The following is a 21,372-nucleotide window of genomic DNA, read 5'->3' as shown; positions in this document are numbered from 1 at the left end:
TGTTAATTTGTTATATAATAAGATAGTTTTTATTTTAGCTCGAAAAAGCTAGCCATATCCTTTTTATAGTTAATGCCTAAGTCATTTTTTTTTTAGCTCGATGGCAAAGATCAACCAAATCAATTTAATTCGTATGTATTTTTAAATCAGAAAAACATGATAATAAAAAAGAAGCGTAAATAATTACTCCCCGTTTAAATCAATTACATAGGAATTTTAAACTAACCTAAATTTATCAAGACACGCAAAAGGAGATGAGCCTTTTCAAACAACTTACAGTAATTGAAAATTAAATATTTCTTTGATAGATTTATGATAAGGTGTTTCAGAATAAGATTTGATTTAATCCGGGTGATGTACGTATACTTTGTAAATACGTAAATGGAGACACCATAAATCTTATATACAAAGTTGGTCCTGTTAGATAAGATTTTTCAATTTGATTTCATATACTTAGGAGGTATGTAATGGTCATTGGATTTATCAACACTGATTGCATGTTGTTTTTAGAGATGGGATATTGACTCCATAGCAATTGTAATGGTAAGATCAGCTTCATTTTAGTATAGTTTGTTGTACGAAAAAAGTGTGGCTGAAATTGTGAAAAAAACCTGTCATTATCTTATTTGCTTCCCCTTCACCTCTTTCCTTTTTAGACGAAATCGGCCTGAATGCAAAATATGATATAAAAATCTTTTCGTCAAGGGATGATTATTTTTTTCTCGAAAGTTCACCGAAAATTCTAGTTATTTTTTAGTGGCACCGAAATATTCACAAATCTGAGATTTTTGTTGCTGCTTTTACAGGTAACATATCATAACCATATCAAAGACCTACACGGTTTGCGGAAGTATTTAGAATGAAATTAATATTAACAATAAACTGATAAACTAAACAACATATTTGAATATGTATACGAATTGTGGATGGTAATCATATACCAATATTTACAGTGGACATTATGACGGCGACTTCACACACCCATATAAGATGGAAGTTAACGAACGGTACTATATTCTATACAATATAGTTAAAATGGGATAAAAGTCTTGAATTTTATTTTTTTCATAAATGTGCCTGTCTAAAATCGTGGTTGTCGTGTGTCATATCTTAATACTTTTTGTCTGCGTTACCTGGACCATTTGAGTCAATTTTTTATTAATCATGTTTTTGAATGTACTTTTTTCTTGTACTGGTCTTGCTCAAGTTTACGTTTGTGTACGTTACATTCTAAACCGTTGTTATAGAGTTTATGCTTTTCAGATGTCAGTTTTATGTTGCGATAATGTACCAAAGTATAATATACCCTTTTTATAAGTTTGTTAGAGAATAATAGGGGGAAGATAAAACGTAAAAAATAGAAACCTCATCAATGTTTTTTTTTTATTTCTAAATTTTCTTTTTCTTGTAATTTTGTGATTTTGTTTTGATGGCAGTTCTCTTGTAGTCTCTGTAAAATAATTTCACATCATTTTGCATTGGACTTTTGTTGAGTATAGCTTGACATGTAGCCTACATATAGACGACATATACATGTACGCATTTCTATTGTCAATTGCTAGTATGAAAAAATGTATTGACCCCTGATTCCTAGATTTTGATCGTTTTCTATATCGTTTGATTTATGTATTATTGACATAAAGTAAACGTGCATCATCTTTTATTCATATCGTTAATCTATGCATATTTTTTTCTGTACATGTGCTGTCGTGGTCAGGACAGGAACCTGAGAAAAATAGATGTTATCTTTAATCGACTACTTTTTAGTTTAAAACCAGACAAATAAGCTAAAATATAAAGAAAAATAATCAGAATGTGAACTAGATTATGATTCAAGAGAGACTAAACAGTAACAACATGTGCATACGTCACTCGCCCTCCCCTTAAATTGTAGCCAGTAAATACTTGTTGAATCATAAATAGTCATTATAGGTTAATTGCACTTGAACTTTTATTGGTATTAAATGTTAATAAAACTGTCTAACCTTCTTCACCTGACACGAACTTACCTGTAATATCCCATTTTAAGTGAAAACCAAAACATTAGTTACAATAGTATCCCACCATACGTCCATTTACCGACTATTGTCACGATAAACACAATATGATCGTCTTACGGTACGGCAGATACAATATGATCGACAATCGGAACGGCAGATACAATATGATCTGTTATCAGTTCAAAAGATACTATATGATCGGTTATCAGAACGGCAGATACAATAATTATGATCGGTTATCGGTACGGAAGATACAATATGATCGGTTATCGGTACGGAAGATACAATATGATCAGTTATCGGAAAGGAAGATACAATATGATTGGCTATCGGTACTGAAGATACAATATAATGACCGTCTATCGACACGGCAGATACAACATGATCGACAATCGGAACGGCACATGGGCTATGCTCTGTTATCGATACGGCAGATACAATATGATCGGTAATTAGCATGGCAGATACAATATGATCGGTTATCAGCACGGCAGATACAATATGATCGAAAATCTGAACGGCAGATACACTATAATTAACTTTCGTTATGACAGATCCACTACGATTGGCTATCGGTACGGCAGATACAAAATGATTAGCTATCGGTACGGTTGTTACACTATAGTTGACTATCGGTACGACAGATACACTACGATCGGCTATTGGTACGGCAGATACAAAATGATCTGTTATCAGTACAAAAGATACAATATGATCGGTTATCGGTACGGCAGATACAATATGATCGGTTATATATAAGCACGGCAGATACAATATGATCGATAATCTGAACGGCAGATACACTATAATTGACTATCGTTTTGACATATACACTACAATCGGCCATCGGTACGACAGATTCAAAATGATTGGCTATCGGTACGGATGTTACACTATAGTTGACTATCGGTACGACAGATACACTACGATCGGCTATCGGTACGGCAGCTACAAAATGATTGGCTATCGGTACGGTTGTTACACTATAGTTGATTATCAGTACGACAGATACACTATAGTTGACTATCGGTACGACAGATACACTACGATCGGCTATCGGTACGGCAGATACAAAATGATTGGCTATCGGTACGGTTGTTACACTATGATACGCTATCGGTAGATACATTATGATCGGTAATCGGTATGAAAGATACAATATTATTGGTATCGGTATGACAGATACACTATGATCGGCTATCGGTACGACAATTACACTATGATTGGCAATAGATACAGCAGATACAACATGATCATCTATCAGTACGATTGCTCGGTTTACGGTAGGAAAGATAGATACAATATGATCGGTTATCGGTACGCCATATACAATGTAATCGACTATCGGTACGACATATACAACATGATCGGTTATCGACACGGCAGATATAATATGATTGGTTATCAGCACGGCGGATACAATATGATCGGCTATCAGTACGGCAGATACAATATGATCGGCAATCAGTACGGTTGATACAGTATGATCAGCTATCGGTATGAAATATACAATATGATCGATTATTGGTACGGAAGATACAATTATGATCGGCTATCAGAACGACAGATACAATATGATCGGCTATCAGCACGGCAGATACAATATGGTCGGCTATCGGTACGGCAGATACAATATGATCGGCTATCGGTACGGCAGATATAATATGATCGGCTATCGGTACGGTAGATACAATATAATCGACAATCGATACAACAGATACACTAAGCTCGGTTCTAAGTACGGCAGATACAAAATGATCGGCTATCGGTACTGTTGATACACTAGAACGGATATCAGTACAATTATTCAATACGTTAACTACGCAAGTCATTGACTGATAGAATTATCAACTAAATTAACAAACGTATAAAATGATGTAAAAGATACATATATATAAATATAATAATGTTTAATTTCAAATTGGGTAGCACAATTAACACCCAATTATAGGCAAACAAAATTTTGGTCAATGACCAAAGACATTAACGCACAGCGAACACGGCTGGACTTTATAGCAATGTACTTGTATTTATACCACAATGTTAAATGAAGCTGAATGAAACTATGTGATTTAAATAGGATTTATCCCAACGAACCTTTAATATTACATGTACAACCAATCAAATGTTTGACAGATGACAAGTTGAACGATTTTTGTATACATCGTGTTAAGTATGTATAACAGATGTTATTTTTGTAGCAAACAACGTCATCAGTAAATATTATAAAGAAGATAATGGGTTGTGGAACTTCTATTAATTCTGTTGTGCCTTTACAATATTTCGAAAACGCTAACGGAAGTGCATTGAGGATTAACTGTCCTGGCAGCGACATTTTAGATTATGTATCAGCAGACGAGATTAAAGAGGCTGATGAACGGGTTGAACAGGTAAATAAAAGTACAAGTAATCTGCATATGTAAACACAGTGACATCATCCAAAAGATGTCGTAACAGGAAAGGCGGGGTAGGTGAGTTGAGACGTCTCTCTACCCCCCCCCCCCCCCGCCCCCCCAAAAAAAAAAAATAAATAAAAACCCCAAACAAAAACAAACAAAAACAAAATAAATAAAGAGAAATAAAAAGTTTATGATTCGATCTGTACTAAATACTGAAATTGGCCTTGAATTCCTAACTGATGCTTACTATCACAGTTTAAAAAACTATTACAAACAACTGGTCAAGCCCGCGCAGTACTACGGTTGGTTAATTTCATGTCCTTTTGTTTCCAGTTAATGTTGTATAATTACCAATGAGAGAACCCTCCATCAGAGACAAAATGACGTAGACATTAGCAACTATTAGTCATCCTGGAGAGTGTTTCTCAGCAATTTTCGTAGGTTGGTTTCTGAAATATTTGCTTTTCGTTTATAGTTTAAACTTTTATGTCGAACTGCAACTTCTGTCGAAGAAAGCTCGACATAGGAAATGATCCGGGGGCGGCGGTGATGGCGTTAACAAACTTCTTAAAAGCTAAATATCTTCGAAGGTATACGACCTGGATACTTCATTATTTGTATACAATAGATGCCCAATGTATGGAGTTTCCGTCTGTCATATGCATGTCTTTTGTCCTTGACCTCACTGAAGTTTTCATGGTTCAGTTATTACTTGAAAAAAAAAAATAGATTTCAATTATTCTTATTTTCATTATTATGAGTAATAGGCTAACTTTATTTGGTATATGTGTACGTGGCAAGGTCACCATGCCCGTCCGGCAGTTTTCACTTGACCTCGAACTAATTTATGGAAAAATAAAGAAGCCTTTTTGTACCTGTCGCAAGTCATGAGCATCTGGTCTTTTTTTTTTGTTGTCTTTAATGATTTATAATTAATGTTTATTTTTTACATTTTGGAGTTTAGTATGACGTTCAATATCACTGAACCTGTTCATATTTTTTTAGGGGCCAGCTGAAGCACGACTCCGGATGTGGGATTTTTTTCGCTGTATAGAAGACCGTTTCTGCTCTTCGGTCGGGTTGTTGACACGTTCCCCATTTCCATTCTCAATTTCAATGTTAAATTTTTCGTGGTCTAGTCCATATCTCAGATACTATAATCAATAGTTCTACTATATTTTGTGTATGGAACGATTGTAAGGTGTACAGGTGCAACTGCCCTCTCACTTTGACCCCATTTTCATGGTTCATTGGTTAAGGTAAATTTTTGTGTTTTGTTCTATTTTTCTTATACTGTATGCAATTGATCAACTTTATTTAGCGTATGGAAATATTTTACGATGTACATGTCAGTCTGGCATGTTTTATTCAACCTTGAACTTATTTTTTCGGTTCATTGTTTATTGTTAAATTTTGAATTGTCACTTGGATGAAGAGTTGTCTCGATGAAGAGTTGTCTCATTGTCACTCATACTGCATCTTCTTATAACTATGTCATGATTGTAAGGTGTACATGTCTGGCTGGCAGGGTTCATCTGACATTGACCTCATTTTCTTGGTTCATTGATCAATTTTCAGTTTTCTGGTTAACTTTGTTTCTTAGACGTGCAATCATTGAGGTCAACTTTAAAGCATATTTGTTGTACATGTATATCAATGACTTTAAGGTGCACATGCATCTCCAGTTTGGTTTGTTTGACCTTGACCTCGTTTTCTTGGATTCTGTTCAGTTCATGATAGTTTTCGTAAAACTTTATATTTAAGACTATCAACATAAAATCAATGGCTAGTGTAAAAGACTAGATCTCTCTCTCTCTTATCATTTTGTTACGCCTGTGCCTTTCTTAGCTGACTATATTTCGTGGGTTTTGCTTATTGTTAAAATATACTTAAAATTGAGAATTAAAATGGGGAATGTGTCAAAGAGACCACAACCCGACCAAAGTGCAGAAAACCGCAGAAGGCCACCAATATGGGTCTTCAATACAGCGAGGAAATCCTGCATCGGAGACGTGCTTCACCTGGCCCCTAAACAAAAATGTTTACTAGTTTTAATGATAATTTACGTCATAATAAACTCCAAAATATATAAAAGAAACAATGTTTAGTAAACCTTTCCGTCATTTGGTCGTTAGTTATCTCATACAGAATCACACCACTTCTTCTTAATTTTTATTTTTTTCTCTGTCGAAAGAAAGACATTTGTGAAATGATTTTTCGTATTTTAGAACGATTGCAGTATGATTAATGGATTATTAATGACTTTTTAATGTGAATCTAAGATTCATAAAACTTTTAAAAATAGTTTACACTCACGAAATTTACGTCAATTAACTCACGTTTATATCTTGACTGTATTTAGATTAACGTTTATGTTAAATTAAAGAAGTATTTAAAATGGCATGATGGATTTAACATATGTAGTTGCAATTAACAAATCAAATTGTTTAACTCACGTGGCAAATCAGAATAAATGAATTAACGGGAAAAAATTAAACTATTTTGGTAAAAATTACCCAAGTGCATTAATATTGTGCCTCTTACAAAACATATTTTTTTTCTAAATATAAGGATTTTCTACCTCAGGACTATATTACCATAAATGTATTTGGCAAAACATTCGGAGTTTTGGGTCATGAATTTTCTCCAACTCCGTACTTTAATTAGTGTAAATGTGTATTCATGTGGTTTTTTGTTTAAATGTACTTTAATCATTCTAATCATTTTCTGTGCTTTATTTTGTAATTCATTTGATTGTATAGCTCAAATTTTGGGCACCATGATTGGTTAATAAAATTATCTTATCTTATCTTATTTGGCTCATGAACATATATAGAATACACGCCGAAGGGTTTATATGGATATTAAGAATATATATATGGTACTTGTATGTGCCAATGAGACAATTCTCCATGTATGATCCATTACTTGTGAGCGTTAGAATCTGGTGTTCTTAAAACTATCAGCGTCGAATATTATAAAGGTTTGTTATGCATCATGTCTGATGATACCATTGGAGATAAGCAGTTCGCTAACAGAAGTATCGACCTAGTGCTTTAAAGGTAAAAGTAAACTTTATTGATTCTGTGCTTTCAAAGTGCATTTCTGTATTAACGTTTTCCAGGTACATTTAATCTCATCCCCATGGGTACTTGTTTCTATAAATTGACAACCGATGACTTATGACAACTAGAACAAACGAGGAGCTTTATGGTCCATCCATGGTCAATTCTTTTTGTGAGGCTTGAGAAAGTTCGAATCTTCGTTTCTTGATTCTTCATTGATCTTCATTAGGCACACCAATACCCCTAACATTTGAAGCCTGTGATGTATTACTGTTAGAATACTTGAGAGAAATATGACTTAAACAAGAAATAAAATTTCAGAAAGGTGTATGATAAATCATGTCAGTATCGAAGTACTGCAATGTATATATTGAACAGATGAGACCCTCGTGGACTTGCAGTTCACAAACAGCGCAGCCGCTATTGAACCAGTGCTTGAAACAAAACAAAATAATACTTTATAATTATTATGCACCTTTTCAGGGAGCCAATGGTTTATCACTGCTGTCAATTTAATAAAAAACGTTATTTTGCCAACCATTTATAGTGTTTTTGTATTTTCAGCTGAGTCCTTCCGAAACATCTATAGATGTTTTGTCAGATAACCTGTGCCAAAATACCAAGAACAAAGTAATATGTGTGAGGTTATTCTTCAAATGGATTGTGAACAATATTAGGTAATTTATAAATTGCTAATCTGAGAAAAATGTCCCGTATTCTCGAAATTTAATTGCCTCCCTCTTAGTTCAGCGTGATTAACATGATATATTAGCTTGAAAGTTCTGCTATGACTTGGGATAGCAAGAACAGCAATGCGTGCTTGAGCTGTTTCTTTGATTTTGGTGTTTTATTGTTGGTAATTTGGGTCATGAGTCATGAATCAATTTTGTAACTTATTTGCTGGTCTATGTTCAATAGTTGGTGTCGCCTGTTGTACAGTCCAGTATTGTTAGTAACTCGTAGCATCCTGCATACGTATAATTAAATGGTATACATTCATACTTTATTCCTTTAGATTACTTAGTTACGACTTTTTGACTTTTTGAAGAATTCAACGTTTTGAAATATTGCAATAGGTAGAAATATATTTAAAAAAAAATGTAGGAATAATATAGCAGATGTGGATATACGTAAATAACTTCATCACAGATACCAGGATTGAAATTAAGCGTTTATCAGTTTATACCCAAAAAAAACCTCATCAGATATGCTCAAATAAAAAAGATTTAAAAGGCCGAATAAAGTACGAAGTTGAAAAGCATTAAGGTATCAAAATTCCAGAAGAGTTTGCCAAATACAGCTAAGATAAATGAGACAACAACCTAACGATACAAATCAAGTATAAACAAATTATAACTCCGTACTAGTACAAGAACAATCATGCGTATACAATACTATACAATGGTTGACTATTTATTCAGTCATTCAATACTATACAATGATATAGTTTAAAATTGAGAATGGAAATGGGGAATGTGTCAAAGAGACAACAACCCGACCATAGCACAGACAACAACAGAAGGTCACCAACAGGTTTTCAATGCAGCGAGAAACACCCGGAGGCGTCCTTCAGCTGGCCCCTAAACAAATATATATGCTAGTTCAGTGCTAATAAGAGCCAGTCTGTGATAAAACCATGCAAAATGGTCCAAATCCAAAATATTCCAATCAGACTGATATTTTGTATTTTAGATACCTTATATGTAATAACTATTTGTGCAAAATATTTTGAAAAAATATTCAGCCATTATTTGTGTATGCCGAACATTCGATAATTGTCTATTTCTGTACTGACAAATGGCCATTTCAAGCCTATTTTAGGGTATTTTGACCTGATTTTTTTTCGTTTTATAGAAAAAATACAGCTAAATAATAACAAATATCTTAACTAACAACTTAAAATGAAAGGAAATTATGATAATTCAAAAAGTTGTGAGATTTCTCAATACCCCTACTAACAGGTTGAAATTGCATGGTTTTGAAAAAGTGCCGATTCAGCAAAATTTGTATATTTTCAAAGGCTTGAATTCTGTAAGATCATATTTTATTTTCAATAAAATGTAATATTTCATGAAGCTTATATATTTATCTACAAAACGCAAGAAAATGGTGCTCGGCAAATGATACCTTCTTACGAGAATATAATAATTAAAGATAGGCGTGATGGCCATTTTGCCGATTTTTTGATTTTTTTATCTGTTTCATTAGAAACTTTTTAAAAGTATGTAATAGTCAAAATATAAGAAAAATAATGACTGAACTAATGTTTACTGGTTATATTAATTGAATAAACCAAGTTTAACTTAGTTTAAATTATAAAATATACTAAAGGAGTAAACCCGGGAAAACCGCTTTTTTGCATTTTTTGCCCCTAAACTGAGCATTTTTACCATATGTTTGAAATCTTAACTTATTCAAAAGTAAATTACTTTAGTAACTTAAAATGGGCTGTTTTATTTACAATACTATGCACACTCATCAGGTAATATCATCATAAGTTCTTCACAATTTTAGCATTTTATAATAGTCTAGTTTTTAGACGCTTTTTTGTCTAAATTCAAAGTGGCCACAATTGAGTTCAGTCTTAAATTTGAAAAAAATGTTGTATTTGATAATGATTAATAAAACTGTTTAACATATAAGAGATAGAGACTCAACATGAATGCAACCCCTTGCAATTTAGACAAAAATACTATCATAAAAGCACTAAAAATTCTAAGCACGTCTTCATCAGATGAAATCGGGGTATTTTCTTTTCTAAAATAGTATGAAAATGTAGACAAAATTGTACAAACTGCGCAGCCTTGTACATCCATGTTATTTATTTCCAGAAAAGAGGAAGATTTAATATTTTTGTGAATTTCATAGAATTGTGCCTCTTACCTAGTGCTATATTTTGTATATTGTGATAAAGCTTTATGTCAAATATAAAGAGACTACTCCTAGTAGTTCCTGATAAAACTGGAACTGAAATTTTGTGACGCAAACATGAACCAGTTAGTTATCCCTATGTCAATTCTGGGAGAACAGTGGACATAACAGTAATGTTAAGTTTCCTCCTAAAATGTAATCTCTAGCAATTTGAGGCTTGGGAATAAGACATGTAAAATACAGATAGAATAAGACATGTAAAATACAGATTGCCTTTTACTACCAGCTGAGACAAACACAAATATTTCAAATTGCAATAAAATTTATTTCATAACTACATGTAATAACCAGATACTTCGCAGGGTGCAGCTTTATACGACCGCAGAGGTCGAACCCTGAACAGTTGGGGCAAGTATGGACACAACATTTAAGCTTGATATAGCTCTGAATTTGGATTGTGATTAAATAGTTGACATAACAGAATGAGTGTGGTCTAAGAACTTAAAAAAATTTAATTTGACATTTACCTATTATGGTCCAATATCCAAAATCTAAATACATGGTTAGATTCAGCATATCATAGAACCCCAAGAATTCAATGTTTGATGCAATCAAAAAATTTTCAATTTTAGACCCCATTAGACTTCAATGTGGACCAATTTGATAACCGGGCCCAAATATTAAAAATTTAAATACATGGTTAGATTCAGCATATTGAAGAACCCCATTTATTCAATTTTGTTGAAAGCAAACAAAGTTTAATTTTGGACCCCGATTTGGACCAACTTGAAAACTGGGCCCTTAATAAAAAAATCTTAGTACATTTTTAGATTCAGCATATCAAAGAACCCCAAGAATTAAATTTTTGTTAAAATCAAAATAAGTTTAATTTTGGACCCTTGGACCTTAATGTAAACCAATTTGAAAACAGGACCAAAAATTAAGAATCTAAATTCACTGTTAGATTTGGCATATCAAAGAACCCCAATAATTCATTTTTTGATGAAATCAAACAGTTTAATTGTGGACCCTTTTTGGCACCTAATTCCTAGACTGTTTGGACCAAAACTCCCAAAATCAATCCCAACCTTTCTTTTATGGTCATAAACCTTGTGTTTAAATTTCATAGATTTCTATTTACTTATACTAAAGTTATAGTGCGAAAACCAAATATCTTTGGATGACGACGACGATGACAATGGTAACGTCATACCAATATACGACCAAAATTTTTCATTTTTTGCGGTTGTATAAAAACAAATATACACAGATAAATGGTTAAAATGTTGAGCAGACATACAATTACCCGGCCACTTCCACTTGTATTTTTGTCCATCTGATGAGTTAAGCCTTTTTCAACTGATTTTTATAACTCGTTCTTATGTTTTACTGTTATACCACTGTCCTAGGTTAGGGGAGGGTTGGGATCCCCCGCTAACATGTTTAACCCCGCTACATTATTTATGTATGTGCCTGTCCCAAGTCAGGAGCCTGTAATTCAGTGGTAGTCGTTTGTTTATGTGTAACATATTTGTTTTTCATTCATTTTTAATATACATAAGGCCTTTAGTTTTCTCATTTGAATTGTTAAATTACATTGTCTTATCGAGGCCTTTTATAGCTGACTATGCGGTATGGGCTTTTCTCATTGTTTAAGGCCGTACGGTGACCTTTAGTTGTTAATGTCTGTGTCATTTTGGTCTCTTGTGGACAGTTGTCTCATTGGCAATCATACCACATCTTCTTTTTTTCTTCATTAAAACGATAAGATTTTACTGTTTATATACATGTAATATTATGGTGGTCTACCGTAAAGAAAAACGTGCAAAATGGTCTAAATACAAGTTTTTAGTCATGAATGAGCATGATGAAGGTATTAGCAAAAAAAAGTAAAAGTTTGATAGATCTGAAAAAATTTAACATAATAAAGTCATCAATATCTATTTTGACTAAATATTAAACAATTTTGCAGCATCAGAATTTTTTTGGATAAAAACAAGCATTCTGTGAGTAATACATGGCAATACATAGTCCCCAACCCATTACAAATTCATTGTAATGGAACAAAATTTTAACTTGATCTATAATTTGTCATGGTGTAAACTACATAAAAATATCGAGACAAAATCTTCGAGCAAAACAAAAAAAACTTGTTGAATTCTGACTATCTAAGTGAATTTCCTATGTCCAAAGACCACAACTCTGCACACAAATATCAGACTGGAACAAAACTGAATCACTAAATACCAAAGAAAAGAAAAACATTCAAAATGTAATTTTGTCTTAAAAAAAATGAGTTATTTCCGTTTGAATTTCTAATGAATAAGTATTTCATCAAATATTTAATTCTAGAGAAAGGCCTTCAACTGAACAAAGAGAAAAGTTTAAGGCGTGAATGATGAATTTGACCTGTAACTTGTCATGATAAATCAATAAACCAAATATCAAATCAAAATCTACAAGCACAAAAAGTCTTGATTTGCCAAAATGACAGATAGACAGACTGACAGACAGACAAACGCAGTGCAAACCTAAGTCCACTTAGACGTTAGCCGTTAGGGAACTTAAAATCAAAATCTCAAAGTATCAACAAACAGGAAAGAGATGTTCTTTGGAGAGGGAACATTCAAGATAATTTGGAAAAGCTTTCGATTTTTGAAGAAGTAGGGTCACCTCAAATGTCTTTCTTTTATCTTGATTTAATCTGAGATATAAATCAAAAACTTTTATATGGCACATTATATATGCACATATAAACTTTTTTCGTAGATGAAAAAAAAAAATGGCCACATTTTTTTAAATACGCTCTAATAGACACAGATTTCGAATCTAGACACTCAATGATTGATTGCCCCTATAATTGGTTGCATTCCAATCAAAAGTTTCAAAGAGGAAGATTTTTTGAAGTACAAGTATGTTCACAACTCTGTTTCATATAACAACCTTTTTAAAAGACTGTCATGAATTGAAAGTATGTGAAAATCAGGTGCTCCGCAGGGCACATCTTTATACAACCGCAGTGGTTGGACTCTGAACAGTTGGGGTAAATTAAAGTTGGTCACCATGTTCAAGCTTGATGCTGTCTGAATTTGGATTGTGATTGCATTTTTGACAAAATAAAGGTTTTTGTTACAAAATAAATGTGGTCCAAGATCAACAAATCAATTGCACAATACTGTGCAATTGAAGATTTCTTCTTGAAAATTTTGAAAATTTGAAATTTGAAAAATTTTGAAAAAAAAAGAAATCCCTTAAAAAAATTGTTTACAAATCCCCCCCCCCCATTTATTGAAACACCCTTTAAGGAATAACCCTTAAACACAATCCCATCCGTTCCTTTTAAGTATAGAACCTTGTAGTACAATTACAGAGAGATCCATATACTTAAACCCAAGTTATTGTTTGGAAAGTAGAAACATGCTTCTTTTTGGCCCTTTTTTGGCCCCTTATTCCTACATATTTTGGACAATTAATCCAAAACTAAATCCCAGCCTCCCCTTTGTTATATGGAGCGTTGTGGTACAATTTGAGAGAGATCCATACAATTACACACAAGTTATTGTCTTAAAACTAGAAAAATGCTTGTTTTTTGGCCCCTTTTTGGCCCTTAATTCCTAACTATGAACCCATGACCCATTTAAATGAATCCAAACCTTCTACATGTGGTTTTAAACATTGTGATACAATATCAGAGCAATTGAAATACTTATACACAAGTTATTATCCTTAAACTATAAAATGCTTGTTTTGGGCCCCTTTTGGGCCCTTAATTCCTAAACAGTTGGGACCATCATCCCCAAAATCGATCCAAACCTTCCTTTTGTGGTATTGAACCTTCTGAAAAAAAAATCATAAAGATCTATACACTAAAACTAAAGTTATTGTCCGGAATATAAGTCTACTTTGATCAGTTTTAGTTAAAATATTAAGGGGCAAAAACTATTACAATTAGTGCATTTTATAGATATTTGGGAGCATTTTTTACCAATTTCCCAATATTTGCCAGGCTAATTTTTTTTACTTGTCTTAGAACTGATATGCACCTTTAAAAAAACCCTAAAAGTTGAAAAAAATAAATATGATCTTGAGAGGAAACACCTACTAAGTACATGTACTACATGCAAGTTATCTAATACATCTGTTGCACGAACCTCTCTGGCAACCTGCCAAAAGGTAAAAAAAATGTCAAAATACATTTTTTCTTTTATTTTTAAATGTTCTTTGCAAAATATAACAAGATAATGCTATATCTAAGAGATATATCAATTATCCAGACCTTTAAAAAGTACCTAAATATGGTGATTTTTTTGGCATTTTTTTTAAATAATTTTCAAATATGCAAATAAGGCTGTTAAATGAAAAATAGTGTGAATTTACAAAAAAATTTTTTTTATCTTAACTCCTAAATACCCAAAGATTTTGGAAATATATATAATGTTGCCCAGTTATAACTACCAATTTGGACGAAATTTAAGATTTTGCATGGTTTTATGGCAGACTGGCTCATAATAAACTCCAAATAGTACACAAGAAACTAAAATTAAAAATAATACAAGACTAACAACGGTCAGAGGCTCCTGACTTGCATCTTCGCTAGCCAAGGTTTACGATCCACTCCCGTTCTCTTCACCCTTGGCAGATTAAGCCAATATTTGTGAAAACAATGTTGCGCCATCTATCAAAAGATTAAAGTCACGCCCATTCCTAATACATTATTCTTGACCAATGGTAGTACTTGAACTCTTCAATTTAAAAACACGGTAGTGTCTCGATTCTACACACTTGATAAAGCCGGAAACGAAAATATACGTCAAAATTCATGCATGTGTGCATGAAAAATACAGAGGACCTTCTACCAATTGCAAGTTTTCATTAAATATAGTCGTATGTTTATAGAATGTAAAGACTTGGTGCACAATAAACACGTGGCAATTGTTTACCAACACTTTCTACATTTACACGTGATCATGTTATAGGCACTTTTTGATTGGATGCAGCGAGTTTCGACTGCAACCAATAAAAATCCTTACCTTTTGTCTCCGAAATTTTATCTCAATCCGAAGAGAATAGAACTAGAGTGGATCGTAACTCTTGGCTAGCGAAGATGCTGACTTGGGACAGGCGCAAAAATGCAACCGGGTTAAACATGTTTAGTGAGATCTAAACCCTCCTCCTTTACCTCTAGCCAATGTAGAAAAGTAAACGCATAACAATACGCACATTAAAATTCAGTTCAAGAGAAGTCCGAGTCTGATTTCGGAAGATGTAACCAAAGAAAATGAACTAAATGAGTTCGCTAAAAAGGGTATCGAAACCCTTGAGTGAAACGTACAGAAAGCATTTATAGACGTAATGGCTGATTATATTTACTGCTCCGATGTGTGAGAGCCGTGGTGTAGTTGTTAGGGCATCGGAATACTAACACCAAGGTTTCTGGTTCGATTCCCGTTCCGGGATGAAAATTTCAGGGACTGAATTTTCGTCTCTCCCTTGACACCATTTGCGAGTATGGTCTTGAGTAAACGATGATAGTCTGTCGGAAGGGGATGATAAATGGCTGACCCGTTTGAAGAGAGAGCCATATCTCTTGCACGTTAAAGACACCCTTGTAGATTTCGAAAAAGAGAGGCAGCACTCGCACCCGCAAAGTGAAAAGAGATTAATATAAGTTGCAAAACTTATTTCCCAATCCACTATAAATAAATATGTTTAAAACTACTGCTCCGATTATTCGTCACCATTTTGGCTCATCTTTATGTTATATTGTTTTGATCAGCTCTTCAACGTACTCAATTTTGGATTTTAAAATATTTTGGCTTCGGGTATCAATGAGGAGACAATAATTATTGAAATGCGTATCTGGTGCAGTAACATAAGTATCAATTATGTTAAAATGATTTATTATAATACATGTTTCACCCATAATGTCTTTTGCAGATATGATCCAACTTCTCAATGCACGGACGTCAACAGCATACTTAACAGCAAAAGAGGCTCATCAGAGGGATTTGCTAATTTATTTGAACACATGTGCAGGTATTATTTCTTGTCCTATGTTATATAACTTCGCATTATATTTACATAATTTGACGTTTTTATGATGTAATGTTATTTTTTTTAATGCGAGTGTGTGGCAAATAAAAAAAAAAACAAGGAAAAAAAAATAATATATGTAAATAGCAAAATAATTATAAATAAAAGAATATATCCGAAATAAACAGAAATAGAAAACAATGTCATAGATCATAGGACTAATTAGTTTTTTTCCAATTGTAGATTTTTCAACCACGGAAAACCATATTGCTAATTTGATAAACCGTAAACGTTGATATTACAGATATACTTTAAGCATGAAAAAATATGTCACATACTTTCGTCAGCATGACATACTAGACGAATTGTCAACACGTACCCCTCAAACAAAATAATCGGAAAGAAAATATATAATAATGGAATGCATTATTGTCAATATAATGGAAATTGATGCGACTGTTGTACAAGTGAGAGGTTTAGTGCTATAAAACCAGGTTCAATCCACCATTTTCTACATTTGAAAATGCCTGTACCAAGTCAGGAATATCACAGTTGTTGTCCATTCGTTTGATGTGTTTTATCATTTGATTTTGCCATTTGATTAGGGACTTTCTGTTTTGAATTTTTCCCGGAGTTCAGTATTTTTTTGATTTTCTTTTGTAAGATCACGAAAATCAAAAGTTTTGAACAGAACCATCGGTCCAAGACCACATGCAATATGCTATGTTGTAAAAAATGTACATAAAATCTATAAAATGGTGTATATCAACTTGTGCTTAAGCAGTCCATGATGAACACTCTTAATTTCGTGACCTTGAAATAGGTTTTGTATTCTGTCTTGTAATTAGTTTTCACAAATTGGTTATATTGGTTATTTCATTTATTTTTTTTATGTATTTTGTCTTTTCAGTTTTAAAAACATAAAAGTGATACGACTTAACAGTTGTATGAAAAGTTACAGTTTTATCTTGGATTATGAAAAACTTGACAACAAATATAATGTACACGTGTGGAATGCTGTTCTCATAGACAATATTTATCATCACGTGGACTGCACGTGGGGTGCGCTTCCGGTTAGTGACCAGAAATATGGTACTGATAGTACAGAACAGTTCTTTTTTACATCTACGGATGTTATAGGAGATCTTTGTTGACGAAAAATAAATGAAACTGAGCATAAATTATTGTTTGAAGTGTTTGAGGTTTTGATTTTGCCATCTGAATAGGGACTTCCCGGTTTCAATTTATATCTGAGTTCGATATTTTTGTTATTTTACCTTTTTTTATCAATACTTTTTGTCTGCATTTTAGTATCAGGGAATTTGCTTAGCTCAAAGAGTTAATAAACAATACTAGTATATGAAAAAAAATCCTACTAATCTGAATAAAATATATAGGAGAGCCTGGGATGGATTTAGTTCTGTATTTTTTTTATTTTTAAAGTAAGGAGAGAGCCTCATTCATATTTGATATAAACAAGTTCCTTTTTCTCTAGAAAAACTAATTATTTAAACTGCAAAAAAAAGAATATGCCATTAAAGAATTTTGAAATAGTTTCATTAAGCTTTGTTGATTCAGAGTGTTTTCTCTGATACCGTTTAATATTAACCAACCTAGTATTTCATGAACTAAACATATGCTGTAAAGTGAAGTTTAACTAGTCTACAACCGACTCTTCCGCGAATATAGACGCTAAAAGACAAACAACGAACAAAATATTGCCGAAATAGATTGAATTAGTACAGTCATGAAATGTGGATGTTTGAATAAGTTATCTACAGGTAAAACCTACACCTTTGCATTAATAAACAGTAAAAGATTCATGACTTATGTAAAATTTAGTCATATTCTAAGCCAGATGTATATTTTAAGTAAAATGTAAAGGGTTTTGTTGGTGGCTCAACGCCTATAAAATATGATTAAAACAGTATTCAGGATACTATATATTTTCTTTTCTTTTGATGTGTTTGGGCTTTTGATTTTGCCATTTGATACAGGACTTTCAGTTGTGAATTTTCCTTAGAGTTCAGTATTTTTTTTTTAATTTTTACGTTTTAATTGTTGTTCAAATCGGGAGAACACGATCTGTAATTTTTCATTCAAAGGAGAAAGAGTGGTGTCAATTAGCCGAACATTTTATTGACAATTCTGCAAAAAGACCATGCAAATGTTTTAGAACAGAGATCATATTTTGAAAAAGTTAAAGCTGTTATCATGTTTCTCACATGTACCTCGTGTTTAAAACCTCTATGACATAGGTTTAATGAAATTAAAAAAAAATGAATGGTATAAAAGATTATTTAAAAAATATTTTGACCATAAACAAGTGTGGACACATATGAGTGTGGATAGTATGGTTGGATGTTTGACAGTGTCTTATGACAAAAGGAGTTCTATGTTTTTCCTATATGGTGTTATTAGTTGTGTTGCACGATGACAAACAATCTGAGCATTAGGAGTGTTGTTTATTTATTATTTAGTATTTATGTTCAAGACGGGCATGGAAGAGACATTAATTGCATTAGTTACCAAATGATTATGATAGAATATGTTCCACATCTTTGATTTTGGATACATTTTGTAGCTAGGAGAGCAACACATAATACATTTTTCTAGGTTCATATTTTCATGTGGTTTTTTTTGTAAATGGGAGATGATATCTAGATTTGAGAACATGATATAAGGAGCCTGTAATTCAGTGGTTGTCGTTTGTTTATGTGTTACATATTCGTTTTCATTTATTTTTTGTACATAAATAAGGCTGTTAGTCTTCCCGTTTAAATTGTTTTACATTGTCATTTCAGGGCCTTTTATAGATGATTATGCGGAATTGGCTTTGCTCATTGTTGATGGCCTTATGGTGACCTGTAGTTGTTAATTTCTGTGTCATTTTGGTCTCTTGTGGAGAATTATCTCATTGGCAATCATACCACATCTTTTTTTATATGTATTTGCTTACTATTTGTATGGTTCTATTTATATTACTTTGTGGAAGATCGTCAGTATCATTAGTAAAAAAAATTGTTAAAAGGTCGAATTGTTCCTCAGATTAGAATACATTTATTGGTTTTTAGTAATGACAATGCCTGACAAGATGCTAGGGGCTAGATGAGATAGGAAGTAAACTTCTGTGCTGATTTTTATCAATTCTTTGATAAAATTTCCTCCAAAGCTGGTCGAAGCAAAAAAAATTAACAAATATGAAAATGATTTCACCAAAAGAACTTTTTTGAGCATGCTTTAAAGACTCAAAACTGCTCCAAAAGTAATCTAATAGAATTTCAAGCATGTCAAGTGGATATTATCAACATCTACTTAATAAGTCTTATATGTCTAAATATCTAAAAAGTTATAGTATTCAAAAGGTATTGCAAAATTATTCTCTTTTCAATTTTGTTTGTTTCATAGATACAAATATAAGTGATACATGTACCACAAATACATGTACAGTATTTGTTGTGGTATGAAAGTGTAGTAATTAACATTTAATGTAATTTAATGTTAATTCACACAAATTTATTAGAAATAAACAATTGAATGAAAAATGTTGAACATGTACAATGAAACATAGTTTTAGAAATCAATTAGGCCAGATAGGCCTTATAATTTTTTTTAAACATAATCAAATGACCATTTACACTCAGGACCAAGTCATCAGTAGGCAGTACAGATGTATTAAAACAACCTAGCATCATATTGCTAGTAGCGGGAGTAGCATTGTCGGGTAAATTTGTTCTTTTTATAAAATTTGGTCAAAGGACATATAATGGTTTGGTTCAAATCGATATATGCTTTTTATCGCCCTATTACTTACATTGAAGAAAGAGGTGATACTACTTTGACAAATCCTTGTACATGAGAGTTGTCTGTCAAATCTTTATTTCACAAAGAATGAATTGCATAACAATGAACTGAGCTCAAAGCAAAGTACTTAAATAATACACTTAGACAAAGAGCTAAATCCAGTGATATACTTTGTACTGGCTGCAGGTTCTTCATGAACATCCATTGACCAAAACCATATCTCAATAAAATGCCATACTACATGGTTGGATCAGAAGTCCTGAAAAAGACATGTTTTTTTTTATCGTATTTTAAGTATGCACAGGTTAAAACTTTCTTGTGGTATAATCATTCAGTATCTAGCAACTATCAATTTGCTTCATGCACAAATTGATATAGGTTGAGCGATCCTCTGTTGGAAATAAGAACACACCTCCTGGCTCCACCTAATTTAAGTCAACTGATGAAGAAACATTCAAAACTATAAAATGTTATCCAAGACTTTTCAGTGTCTATTTACCATTCCCACTGAAACAGTGACATATTTGTACACATATATAAGACCAAAACTGATATTCGGTCTTTACTACATCTTCATTCCCCAAGTCATTTTCAAATTTTCAAAATTTAGCTATATTTAAGCTAACTACTCCTCACACACATGTATAGATTATCAGTTTTTCTACACATGAGTATCGTAAGATATTTGCCAGTGAGCCGCAATGAATATTTTTAACGAGTGAGCCTAGCTAATGAGCTAAAATGAATCAAATTGTGTTCTCAGTCAGAGTTGTTGATATTTTAAGGTATCTTTACAAAGAAAACCTGCAAATCTCAGTGGCAATTCAGCACTTTTCATAAAGGGGTGGCCTCTGACTTTCCAAAGGGCTGCCCACTCCTGTCAAGCTTTGATGATTTCCTATATAATCAACTAAATTTTTCCCACCAATAGGAGGATCTAGGGGGCAGACCCCTCCCCCCCCCCCCCCCCCTTTTCGTTGGAAACATTTTGTTGATTATATAGGGAATCACTGAAGCATGACTGGAGTGGGCCCCACCTTATGAAAAGTTCTGGATCCGCCACTGCCACCCCCTGGGTCATACCTGTCAACCTCTGAAAATGAAAAGTCAGGTCATGACCTGCATTGAGAAAAAAAATCTCAGGTCATAACGCGTACGACATTTTGCGGGCTCAATTGAAGAACAAAAATATGTTTACAT

The 21,372-nt window shown here is 32.9% G+C and overlaps 1 protein-coding gene across 2 annotated transcripts; it reads left to right on the top strand.

Moving 5' to 3' along the window:
* The first annotated feature begins 376 nt into the window (after positions 1–376).
* On the top strand, positions 377–17,564 carry LOC139491137 (kyphoscoliosis peptidase-like). Of its 2 annotated transcripts, XM_071278551.1 has the most exons (5): positions 377–543; positions 4,202–4,390; positions 8,029–8,141; positions 16,273–16,371; positions 17,279–17,564. In XM_071278551.1, the coding sequence occupies exons 1-5, from the start codon at positions 541–543 to the stop codon at positions 17,520–17,522; spliced, it is 648 nt and encodes a 215-aa protein (XP_071134652.1). In that variant the 5' UTR covers positions 377–540; the 3' UTR covers positions 17,523–17,564. The 2 variants fall into 2 exon arrangements, with proteins under 2 accessions (XP_071134652.1, XP_071134651.1); XM_071278550.1 differs by lacking the exon at positions 377–543 and having other exon boundaries at positions 4,140–4,390.
* Positions 17,565–21,372: the final 3,808 nt, after the last annotated feature.

The sequence above is a fragment of the Mytilus edulis genome, chromosome 10 (genome assembly GCF_963676685.1).
Source record: "Mytilus edulis chromosome 10, xbMytEdul2.2, whole genome shotgun sequence".
Taxonomy (NCBI): Eukaryota; Metazoa; Mollusca; class Bivalvia; order Mytilida; family Mytilidae; genus Mytilus; species Mytilus edulis.
Note: the sequence above shows the minus strand (reverse complement) of the source record. Positions and strands in the feature narration are given on the sequence as shown.